This window comes from Phaethon lepturus, unplaced genomic scaffold (genome assembly GCF_000687285.1).
Source record: "Phaethon lepturus isolate BGI_N335 unplaced genomic scaffold, ASM68728v1 scaffold14638, whole genome shotgun sequence".
NCBI lineage: Eukaryota > Metazoa > Chordata > Aves > Phaethontiformes > Phaethontidae > Phaethon > Phaethon lepturus.
The window spans coordinates 1-12,291 of record NW_010557024.1 but is presented as its reverse complement, the minus strand read 5'-3'; the positions used below and the strand labels follow the sequence as shown (position 1 = coordinate 12,291).

Below are 12,291 nucleotides of genomic sequence, written 5' to 3'. Positions count from 1 at the left end.
CAGGTATAATGTAGGCAGGGAAAGAGGAGCACTCCCAGCCTGAGACAGCTACCATGAGGGGCCACATTTCCTCCTTCCCATCGCCCCTAAGGGGGGGCTGGATGACTTGCGGCCTGCTTCCAATTCACAACAAGTTTCCAGCAAAGCCCTGGGATATGCCTCTACTTCATGTAGCACTATTTGAATTTGTCAGTTGGCACAATGCCTGATAAGCCTTTTTAGCACCTGTATATTTGCATTTCCAAGAAGTGTTCTACTTGACTGGACAGTCCAAGCTGTTCCCGTAATTTAGTGTGTGATTTTAAATACTCTAAAACCCCTGGAAAAGCAGGCTGCTTTTCAGTCAAAGCTTAATTAGAACACACCATAAAGTCACCCTGAAAGCAGACTTCATTAACAGAAAGCACAGAAGTTTAACTGACTTTGTGCTTGTTCTAAAACTACATCTCAATACTATACAGGTATTAATACTAAATACAGGTAAAACAAATATGTTACATGGGTTATCAACTGAGCAATGAGTGATCAGACTAGTCATAACAATTTCATCATAACCTTTATATGCACTTCACAATGGATTTAAACATTGCATCCATGACAGTTTCAAGATTTTGACCATCAATACTTATTTGTTGTCACTGAACGCCAAGAACGAACATCACAGTACCTTATTCCAGGGTCACTCATACTGTGGCCATGGTAACGGTATGTCTGTAGCTCCATCAGAATAGGACCCTTAAAAAGAAAAAACACAATACTTTCCACCTTGAGTGACCACTTCATTGTTACAGCAGCATTTGCTATAGGTGAATGGCACCAGCAATGAATGATTTTAATTCAAAGTTTTTTCTCAGTTTAATTTACATAACTATCACAACTAGTAAAATGAAGCTTACCTATTTTCAAATTAAAGCATATGTTGATATGGTAAGCATTTATTCTCATGTTCTTACTGATCAGGATTAAACAATTTCTGCCCTTCCACTGTCATGCCACCATTACTCAGACTATTTCAAATTGCCTGTTGTTTCAGTGTATCCTGGTTTCAGCCAGGATAGAGCTGGGTTTCTTCGCAGAAGCTAGCGTGAGGCTATGTTTTCGATTTGGGATGAGAAAATGTTGATAAGGTGCTGATGTTTTGGGTTGTTGCTAAGCAGTCAAGGACAATCCAGCTTCTCGTGCTGGGCTGCCAGCAAGGAGGCTGGGGGTGCACAGGGAGCTGGGAGGGGACACAGCCAGGACAGCTGACCCAGGCTGGCCAAAGAGATATTCCCTACCATACAATGTCATGGCCAGTACATAAACTGGAGTGAGCAGGGGGTGGAAATCACTGCTCGGAGACGGGCTATCGATCACCGGGTGGTGAGCAATTGCTGTATGGGGCATCACTTGGTCTTGCACATTGCTTTTTTGTTATTATTATTGTTGTTACCATAGCTGTTCCCTTCTCTCTTGCTGTCATTTTTTCCCAATTCTCTCCCCCCTCCCACTGGGGGAGAGTGAGCAAGCAGCTGCTTGGCGCTCTGGGCCTAAACCACAACAGTGTAAGATTGTAGCTCACAGACCCTTTTTCTTTTCCTGCTGTAGGGCCCCAGCACAAACATTTCACCAAACATTACAAATCTTCAAACCCAGTGTGGCATACTTGGGTGACAGACACTGATGCTGACTCACAAAACTTTTACTTCACTTTCCATTTGTTGCAAATATAGAATGATTACTACTTTCTTTGATGCTTCCCCTGATAAACCTCTTCACAAACACCACAACTGCCTGACAGTCAGAACACCTTTCACAACAAAACTTAACTGGGGTAGAAATGGGGAAAAAGATGACAGAGTATCACTATATGTATCTTCTTTTAAATCCTTAGTCAATACCAATTGCATATTAACAAATTCTAACAAAATTAAAGAACCACTCAATTGCTTACAGGTTCAATACTGTGGAGTAAAAAAGGAAATAAAGGTCAAACAAAGTTTCAACAGTGACTGGAGAAAATGGGCCAGGTGATGAAGTTTTTAATGCAGCAATACTCTGGCTAAGAATTTCACCTATGGAAAAGGAATGATGATTACCAACTTACTTTTCCAGCTCTACAGTACTCAGCTGCAAACTTCGTTGCTTCTCGAACACAGAGAACATCCATACCATCCACCTGATAAACAGAAATTACAAGTTGAGGCAAAAAAAAATGCCAACACCCAAACTTCCAATTTCAGTACTTCCACAAGTGCAACAGGAATTCAGTTTCAAATTTTCCTACATTTGAAAACTATTTAGAAATATATTTAAAAATAAAAGAAATACATACATACATATGTTTGTGCAGAGGTGCGTGCACATGCATCCCCTCGCTTCCACGCTGAAGTGTACTCACCCTGAGCCCTGGAATGAAGTCTCCTCTTTTGTAGTAGTCAGTGCTGGCTGCGGCTCTTTCAACCGAAGTTCCCATTCCATACCGATTGTTCTCACAGATAAAAATGCAAGGCAACTTCCATAAGGCCGCCATGTTGTATGTTTCAAATATCTGGCCCTGAAAGAAAAAGCAAGTTCCACCCAGACAGGGAGCTCAGCCTTCACACATTTAGGCTCTACTGAAAATCATTCAGTTGCAGAGGTCTAGAAAGGAGTAATATTAATACTGAAAGTGATCTGAACCCAGCCACTTGCTGCAGCTTGGCAGGAATAAAAAAGAAGCTGCACTATGGAAGGTAACTTTCGTCTCAACTAATAGTTTATAGAAATTCATTTTTAAACTTGTATCAGCATCTGTGCTAGGGTAGCACAAAACCTTCAACTTTAACTAACTGAGGTATTATTTCAGCAACAGTCATAAAAAAACCCCTTTGCAACTGATTAATCTGGCAGGATGTTGCTACAGCAAAGTAAAAGAAAAGTTTGACCACAGTGGCTGCATCAGCCTTGCTACTCTAAGTCAAAGACAGGGAAAACCAAGAACTGAGATGTCCACCTGTGTTTTGAAGGTGGGACATTATATCAACGGTACACTCTACACCACCCGTTTCTTATCTGGCTTAATGTCAGTAGGAAGTGGCTCTGTGAGATGCTCTGTCCTCTCCTCTGTCTTCAGACATGTAAGGTACATGTCTCTCCCTATTCAGGAGCAGTGTCATCTTCACTACTATCGTTCAGAGCTCTCCTTACAGCACAAAGGCTTCACAGTGTCACACGTAGGTAAGTAACGTGCAACTGGAAAGAGGATAACAAGAGTAACTGGAAACCCCTCCTCCAATGACTCGGGCAGTGTTCACATAATTAACCATTCGCCTCGCTCACTCCAGGAGGGAGGGGGCTGAGCAGCTTTCCCTCCACTCCAGCAACAAGGGCCAAGTTCAAAATGGGGGTGGGGAAAGCCAGACTTTCACACAGGTCTGAAACATGATCAAAATAAAATCCAAGCACATGCTACATTCCTGATACATAAAGAATACCTACCAATTAACTTCTTAACTGCTCACCTGAGTCACTCCTCTGAGGACTACACAGTACTTGAAACACACTCCTATTCAAATGCCTCACACTACACAAATAAGAACTGCTAGCGTCCAAAATTTGCAAGATGCCCAGCCACCTACATGGAGTTTGTCTCAGTGAACAGTGCTTCACAACAAAAGCCCTAAGAAAAACCACAGTTGACCGTAGGACAGTGGGTGTAGAGTCTTCTCTCTCTCTCTCCAGGGTTGCTTTTCAGCATCAGCAGACTCCCTTAATAAAGCACCCTTGCAGCAGGAAGCCCAACACACAGATCTCAGCCTGCGTTCCACGTCAGCCATTGCTGGGGGCGCAGGTCCTGCACAGGCAGGCTGAAAGGTGCCCTCCCACCCTGGGGTAGAAGGGTCACAGTTCACAGAAGGCAAACCGATTACCCAGAGTCACACTCCTCCTCACCAGAGCCACACTTGGACAAAGCTCGTTTACCTGATTGGCGGCACCATCCCCATATAACGTCAGACAGACTTCATTTTTACCGAAGTATTTACAGGCCAGGGCAATCCCAGCTCCAAGAGGAACCTGTCACAGAGTACAGGACAAACCAAAATGTTAGAACAATGTTTAGAGGAGTTAAGAGATGGGCAGCTTGTGAACTGTATAGAGACATTTACACTGTTAGAGAGCCAATCAACAAACAAGTTGTCAATAACCCACTTCCATTTGTTCCAATCTGTATTGCAGCCAAAGTAAACATTAACTATATTCTCAATTTGATTCATTTTTGCTACAGTTTACAAAACTGTGAGCAAACCAGAATAAAGACATAACATTTAATAGCCACAGAGCAATGGTATCTGCATACAAGCTCACACCACAAAACCCAAGAGGAAACACTGGCACAGGACACGAGCCAAATTCAGCTTGTGCTTTAAAGTAGAAGTCGCATATATACCTGAGCACCAACAATACCATTGCCACCATAGAAGTTTTTGGTATACATATGCATTGATCCTCCTTTTCCCTTTGCACATCCTCCTTTTCGACCTGAAACGTGAATAACAAGCAATTTACCTTTTTCAGAGGAAAAATACTATGCAAATGGGAACATCTAATTCAATTCCTAAAGGCAGTTAACACTAAGACCATGTTGTTGTCATTAGATCTATGTGGAGTTAAGACACAATGAGTTTACAGTTAAATATATCACAAAACTAGTAAGAGAAGGGGAAAAAGAGAATGATAATGAAAACATAGTTCAGGAAATACAGAATGAGATTAAGAAGAAATTTTAAAACCAACCAAGAAGTTTCAGTGTCCCACTATAAAAAAAGCACTTTCTGATAAATGGGTTTTATTTGTTTGGTTGGTTTGTTTTTTTAAATAGCCAAAGTAGTCTATATTTCTCATAGATGTAATCTGTAAGAAGTATATACAGTCCTTACTTTTGGCTTCTGCAAGAAAGGTATGAACACTGTTCCAAATTAGTTGCAATAATCTACACTTTGCTTCTCTGTAATAATAACCAGAAACAAAAACTACAGATAGACATTAAAAAAAAACAAAACGACAAACAAACAAACAAACCCCAACCAACAGCTCCCCATCCCACTCCAGGATAAACATTAAAGTCACCTAGCCCAACTTCATTCAAGCTGTAGTCTCAAGATAATTAGTGGTCCATGAAGCATTACAACAAACCCTTTTTAAGTGAGCTCATCTAAGAACACAGAATTTCTCATCAGCCCACTCCATTTCTTTTTCTAATCTGTCTTGTTACTAGTCAGAGAGACTTGTATTTTATTTCTAATAAGCACAGCTTGTTTGGTTGGTTTTTTTGCCTTAGCCTTGGTGTTTACTTTAGAAGTTGGATGATGGATCTTTCTGGAATTTGTACTTCTCTTTCTTACTTAGTAGTGGATCATTTTTATTATTGGTCTTTCTCACACCTTTCCAATGCTTATGAATTGGTTTCATGTGAGCTTTTATGGATTCTGCCAGCTAGGGCCAAAGCAAAAAAAAAAATTGTCTAATTTTAATCAGAAGACTGTTTTTCTTAAGTGTAATTTAACTTCAGTAATCTCCTTCCACTTTTTGTACAATCCTTTCTTGTATTTTAGAAGGTATTTAAGAACTCCTGATTGACCAATGTAACTTCTTGCTATACTTTCCACTTTTCTTAGAACACAAAACCATTTCTCAGGGAATCATCAATTCTCCTGAAAAGTCCTTCTCTATAGTTTGTTTCCTGTAGGATCTTATCTACTAGTCTTATTTTGGGTGACTCTGCTTCCTGCTCCTTCAAAGGCTTTTTAGTTGTCATTTCCTGGTCATTGTCACTCAGCCCGTCTTTCAGTTTGGCATTTTCAGTCAAGATCTTTGTTTGCAAGAATCATCTCTAGCAGCACTCCTCTCCAGAAACTCACCTCAAGCGTCATTTCTTGGAACAACACTCTCTGTACTGCGGCTGCTCTTTCCCAATGAAAAGAACCCCACTAAAACCAAGCATAATGCTACAGAAGATGTGTGTCATGAAAAAAAATAAAAGAAAAAAATCAAACCCCACATCATCAGTGATATTTGTAGTTTCAGGGCTAATAGTAGACCACAGTCATGACAATCTCCTCATTCATCTTCTCTATTACCAGTATGGGGTGACACTTGGCAAGTCGACCACCCACTAGATTCTGGGCTTTCATGCACGTTATTAATACACATTCTTAACACACACACACACACATTCTTAGCATACGACACCATACGTCTTCTCCACTTCCAAAACATGCTTTCCTATATTAACGTTTCAAGCATGCAAATTCTCAGATCAAGTCTTTATTATACCAATGATTCATAAAGGCCTTCAAACTCCTTGTTCCTTTTTCACTTCCGGCATCCCTTCACAGATGTCTAAGAGTTCAGCAGGCTGATCCTCTCTGCTCTTCCCTGCTCTACCTATAACCCTGTTGTGAATAACCACCTCTCCTTTCTGCAAAATCTTAGGTCGGTCCCCATTACCATTTAATATTCTTTTACAGTCAAATTATCCCAAACCATTCCGTTTATCATTACAGGCAGCGTTTACCAATCTTCCTACAACTTCAGCAGCGTAATTCTGAAAAAACAAGTCTGTCCCCTAGGAGGGTAATGCCCTGTCCTATTGAGAACAAACACCTACCACCAACAACTTCCATTTAAACAAGCTGCTGCAGCACAATAAATACAGCATATGGTAGCAAGAAAAACGTTCTGAATTTGTGCTTTAGAAGTACCAGCACTTAAATATTCCTCGTGACTTATGTTTTATAGTAAAAAGTGGTTGCTTTTTAATGTAAATTACTATGTAAATACTATTTACATAAAATTGTAAAATTGATTCATTCTGCTATGTCACTAAACTGCTTCTGAAGCCCCAGTATACTCTGTGCATCAACATCACTTTGAATTTGAATAAAAAAATTCCAACACAAGTACAGCAGTATGCAAATCCTCTTTTTACTTAGCACAAACCTGTAAGTTCAGCGAGAATTTCTCGAACAGGCACTCCTCGTGCATAGGTAAAGCCATGAACTCTGTAAGCTGTTATCACATGGTCTGTAGGCTTTATGGCAACTTCCAGCCCTACACAGCAAGCCTCCTGTTACAAAGGAAAAGTAAGCTTAGCAATGAAGTAAAGCACACTACTTCCACAGTTAGCAGCGTGGGAAAGGCTAGCTATGATCATACATCAAACATCAGCAGAAAACAGGAAGTGCACAGATACGTGAGACTGCCTTAAATCCCAAGGCCTGGAGTTACAACAGCCTTGGGTTCTAAATTCCAACCTGACTGTGACTTACAAAAGCAGACAGGAGGGGAACTAGAAGCTGCAAAAATCCGTGGACTTTTTCTACACCCAGCTCCCAAATGAGGCATCTAAACAAATGCAATTCAAAAACGGCAGGGGGGAATGGACAGGCAGCAAAGTTTCACTAAGTTCTTGAAGCTCCTTCTCCTGGCTGTTGCTTTCTAGCGGGCACATGATCTGTAAGACGTTGGAACAAAAAACATCAATGAAGTTTGAGGAGGATGTGGGCCTCCAAATATGTAGAAGTTCATATGCTGCCATTGTTCATTCCTCACATTCAGCTGATCTTCCTTGCCTCCTCTCTCTTCCTGTTGCTGTCCCCAGATCTCAGGGATTCCCCTGTGTGCCAACACACTGTTTTTAAATACAGAAGGAACTAAATCAAATCATGGATTCGGCTACAACTTCAGACATTGTACGCAGATACTCAGTTCCAGAGTTACTCTCCGCTCTATTCAAATCCCTACATTAAGTAAGGTGAAACAATACGAAACCTTTTGGAAAAAAAAATTCCTTACTTGACCATCATATAAGTGGCAGAAGCCACGAATAATCTTCTGCTTGTACAGTTGGTCAGACTTCAGCTCCATGCGTCGTATGGTCTGCATTGTCTTGTAGTAATGGAGTCCCTCCTCTCGAGTCATCACTACTGTGGTACTAGGGCCTTCTTCCAGGCGATGGAGGTCACATTTCTGTAAAGGTGAACAAGTAGTCAGTTCTTCAAAGTAATTCATCCTATTTCACAGAATCATTAAGGTTGGAAAAGACCTCTAAGATCATCAAGTCCAACCATCAACCCAACACCACCATACCCACTAAACCTGGTCCCAACGTGCCACATCCACACGTTTTTTGAACACTTCCAGATATGGTGACTCCATCACCTCCCTGGGCAGCCTGTTCCAATGTTTGACCAACTCTTTCAGTAAAGAATTTTTTCCTAATATCCAGTCCAAACCTCCCCTGGTGCAACTTGAGGCCATTTCCTCTCGTCCTGTCACTAGTTACTTGGGAGAAGAGACCAACACCCACGTTGCCACAACCCCTTTCAGGTAGTTGTAGAGAGCGATGAGGTCTCCCCTCAGCCTCCTCTTCTACAGACTGAACAACCCCAGTTCCCTCAGCCGCTCCCCGTAAGACTTGTGCTCCATACCCCTCACCAGCTTTGCTGCCCTTCTTTGGACATGATCTCAAGTTCAGTGGAACAGACCAAATTACTCTGTCAGTGCAAATTAAATGGCCAAAATACTGCTATACAGATTAGAGACAGTTTATACTAAAACAAAGTCTCTCCAGAGCAAATCCACCAACACCTAGATGAATTTGATGTAAGACACTACTCTTAAGACAGCTCTGCTTCAGAGTTCACATAACAATAGAAATTTAGGAGTCTTGTTATCAACACAGGACCAAACATCACACCATGTATCTACTCAGAAAATACTTTTCAGATAAACATCTTTTCCCTCCCTTCTGTCTGTGAAACAATTTTAATACTTTACAGGCACAGACAAACAGGGGGAAGGTAAAAGGAAAACTAAATCATTCTTTCTGAGTTTCTTTTACCAATTCCCAAATGAAAAGCCAGCAAAAAAGCTACTGCCAATGGAAGCATCATTTTCTCCTAAGATCTAGCCACTGTGGAAAGATGACAGAATAACACACATTTTTGAGCGGCACCAAGTCAAGCATTAAAAAGGATGCCACATTTTTTCCTCCAAAATCCATATGGACCTCAATCAGCTGCACATCTGGGATACAGCACCCATGACTCCATAAACAAAAGGGAGATGGAAAGAAGGGTAGGCAGAAAACACCAGCTATTTGTTTTAAAAGCATTAAAGAAACATTAATATTCTTCCCCTCAGAACAGAAAAGGTTCTTTAGCTCCTTTGTAGCTCCACTCATAGTTCTATTGCAGTATCACAGCTGCAAAGAATCACATCTTCACATTCTTAAGGAACAAGTAACATTACTACATACTGCCAAGCACAGTACTTCCAGCTGCATTTAGATATCAGGCCAAATACTGAGGGATTTGGTTCTGGAAATTCAAACAGCATTTTTCTAATTGAAAAGATAAGGGGGCAAGTCCATCATGTCAAGATCTACAACAAGTGCTTACACAGAATACCAGTATTCAGCTGCTTTACCTTAATTTCAAATGTAGCTTCACTTGCAAAGTCTGCATAGTTACGCGATGCTACCATCACTCGAGATGCCTTAAAAAAAAGACAAAACCAAAACATGAGCAATATTTAAATATCATTATCAAGCAAAAGTAGGTCAATTCTCAAACAATTTTTAACAGTACTCCCAAACTGAAATAAATTGTGAACTAAACTCTTCAGCGGCATATCCTTATAACACTAGAGACCTTTTATTTTGTACATATGTGCTTCACACCCAGTACTGAAAATTAAGATTAGAAAAAGAGAACAGAATTTTAAATTTGTAATATCCCTGATTATCTAAAATAAAACCAATAAGCTTCAAAAGACAGTGAAGAGCATAAAAATCACAAAAATAAGTATTTTTCCCTTTACATGTCAGATTGTCTTATACAAGTAGAGACATAGCCAATGTAGATTTTGATGGCCCTTTGCGCTGACTGGAATTTCACCTTAACAGAACAAAAAGTTTCTTTAAAAAAAAAATCCAGCAGATTTCTGGAATATGAACTACTCTCACTCCTTCCTTTCAGTAGGAAGAGAAGCTGGAGGCATGCAAGGTAATAACAATGAAGAAAGAGTATCATTTAAGTGGGTAACGGCATGGCCATTACTTAAAGATTATATGGAAATATAGAAGGTGACATACGTAAGGCTACATGAAATACAGAGCAACAGAAAGGGTGGCATGGTAGGGGGAGAAGCAAGAAGTACGTTTAAAAACACACTATTGTTCTGTCTTAAAGAATGTGTGCAAGCATTCACAACTAATGAACAACTGGTATTTTTAGGTAACTTCAGTAAGTTTCACTGTAGCACCAGATACAACACTCATCCATCCATGCATGCGTTGTGGCCACAGCATAAGGAATGCACTACATCTTTAGTGGCAAAACTGTATTGCTAATTAAGTTATACATGAATTACAGTAGCTCATTCAACAATGGAATTTGCATACAGTTACATGAAGGTTCATTCTTTCAAACTTTTGAGAATACCCAGGTCAATATCTCCAAAAAAAGTCAGATTGATAGGTATAAAGCTTGGAAAAAAGCCAAGACAGACTCTTCAAACTTTTGAGAATACCCAGGTCAATATCTCCAAAAAAAGTCAGATTGATAGGTATAAAGCTTGGAAAAAAGCCAAGACAGACTTCTCAGTCCACCTGGGTTACCTACTCTGTTGCATATTTGATTTAGCAATCACAATTCCCGCTCTGTCCCATTAATTAAATAAATATTTTTTTATATAATTATGATTTTTTTTCACAATTAATTATTTAGAGTTTTAAATTTAAACCAAATTTCTACACTGTTTACCACAACACATCAGTATTATCGGTGAGGAAAAGCTATTTTACTTCCAGAGCTGGACGTAAATCAAGAGTTTCAGATTTGCAGCAATTACAGAATGGCCGAAGTTGGAAGAGACCTCTGTAAGCCACCTGGTTGAACCCTCCTGCCCTGAATAAGACATAAAAGTGACACTGTGGAGTCTGTACAAAAGTTCTAATACATGCCCAGTACACGTATCAAAAACAAACCTTGACAAGACTGATTCAGGCCTTACCTCACTAACAGCTCCCTAGGTTAGCAGCATTTGGAAGGCAAAAAAAAGAAAGAAAGAAAGAAAAAAAAAAGAGTAAGTAACTGTAACAAACAATTAGGGGAGGAGAACTCAACAAATTACCAGCCAAGTAAAACACTGTAAGAGGTAGCTTCTTTACAGGTAAGCTCTGCATCACGGAAATCCATCTATAAACTTTGCAATATGCTCAAATCATATATAAAACACTGCTTTATTAATTAAGACTACTTCTCTTTATTTGGTTATTTGTACCTTCACTATAAATGCATAGGAACAATTCAAGACAAATATTTACGTACTGGGTAATCACTAGGACCCAAAAATCTATACAAAGATATCCAAACCAGACCTAGTTTGGAATTCCAGGAAAATGCAGTCTTCCAGGAGCAGGCCAAGTACTTGCAGTACGGCACTAATTTTAGGTACCCGTATTTGAAAATTTTAACACAAGTATTTTACTTGTAAATTAGGAAATACTTAATATACTAAGTACTAAATATACTGAGGTACATAGTTCCAACACACACAGGAGGATCTTCTGGTAAATCTCTTTTCATGTCATTCTCACGAATCCAGTCACCTGCCTGCTTTTCTCACAAGAATTGAATGCTTAGGTAAGTGAGCTACTTCAGAATAAAGGTACAGTAACAGATTTGGCTCTCAATGGCAAAAAGGCAGCTGACTTCTAATCACCAAAAAAGCCCCCTTTAACACCGACTTGATCTTGCCAGCCATTTTTTTCAGCAGGGTTAACTTTTCGTCATGGCCACAGTCGTTAAAACAGAATAAGAAGAATGAAGAGGTAAAGGCAAGATTTTTCACACAAAAGAGATAAAACACCACAAATGACACACTAATACCAAAAAATAACAACATTTGAAAGAAAATTCAGGAAGAGATGAAAAGGGACTGTTGTTTGAGCAAAGAAAGGGATGAAAAGGGACTCTTGTTTGGGCAAAGAAAGGTGAAGCAGCAAAAAAAGTCAGATCACTGAATGGAATGAGATGTGCAGGTTTATCCCCTGTTTGTGATCTGACCTGTGCTGACCATCAAAATATATATAAATAAAATAAATCAAAGCAAAGGGCCCAGAAAAGGGTTTCAGAAATGAACCAAAACATTTTGTACATACTAAAAAAGTAAACAGCGAAGGGACGACAGCGCATAGAGCTGACAGGGGGTGTCTGGGCAGGGCAGCTACAGCCCGCGGTTCTCAAGTGGCCCGTGCTCCAGCCG

The 12,291-nt window shown here is 40.0% G+C and overlaps 1 protein-coding gene across 1 annotated transcript in view; it reads right to left on the bottom strand.

Annotated features, from left to right (window-relative positions):
* PDHA1 (pyruvate dehydrogenase (lipoamide) alpha 1) overlaps positions 1-11,052 on the bottom strand; it is a gene marked incomplete at its 5' end in the record, with an annotated part of 12,590 nt that extends 1,538 nt beyond the window's left edge. The window contains 9 exons of the mRNA XM_010292645.1: positions 668-735; positions 2,087-2,158; positions 2,381-2,536; positions 3,943-4,035; positions 4,409-4,500; positions 6,961-7,087; positions 7,816-7,989; positions 9,451-9,519; positions 11,038-11,052. Coding sequence (XP_010290947.1) covers positions 668-735; positions 2,087-2,158; positions 2,381-2,536; positions 3,943-4,035; positions 4,409-4,500; positions 6,961-7,087; positions 7,816-7,989; positions 9,451-9,519; positions 11,038-11,052 — 866 coding nt within the window. The remainder of the gene's footprint in view (positions 1-667; positions 736-2,086; positions 2,159-2,380; positions 2,537-3,942; positions 4,036-4,408; positions 4,501-6,960; positions 7,088-7,815; positions 7,990-9,450; positions 9,520-11,037) is intronic.
* Between the last annotated feature and the right edge of the window lie 1,239 nt (positions 11,053-12,291).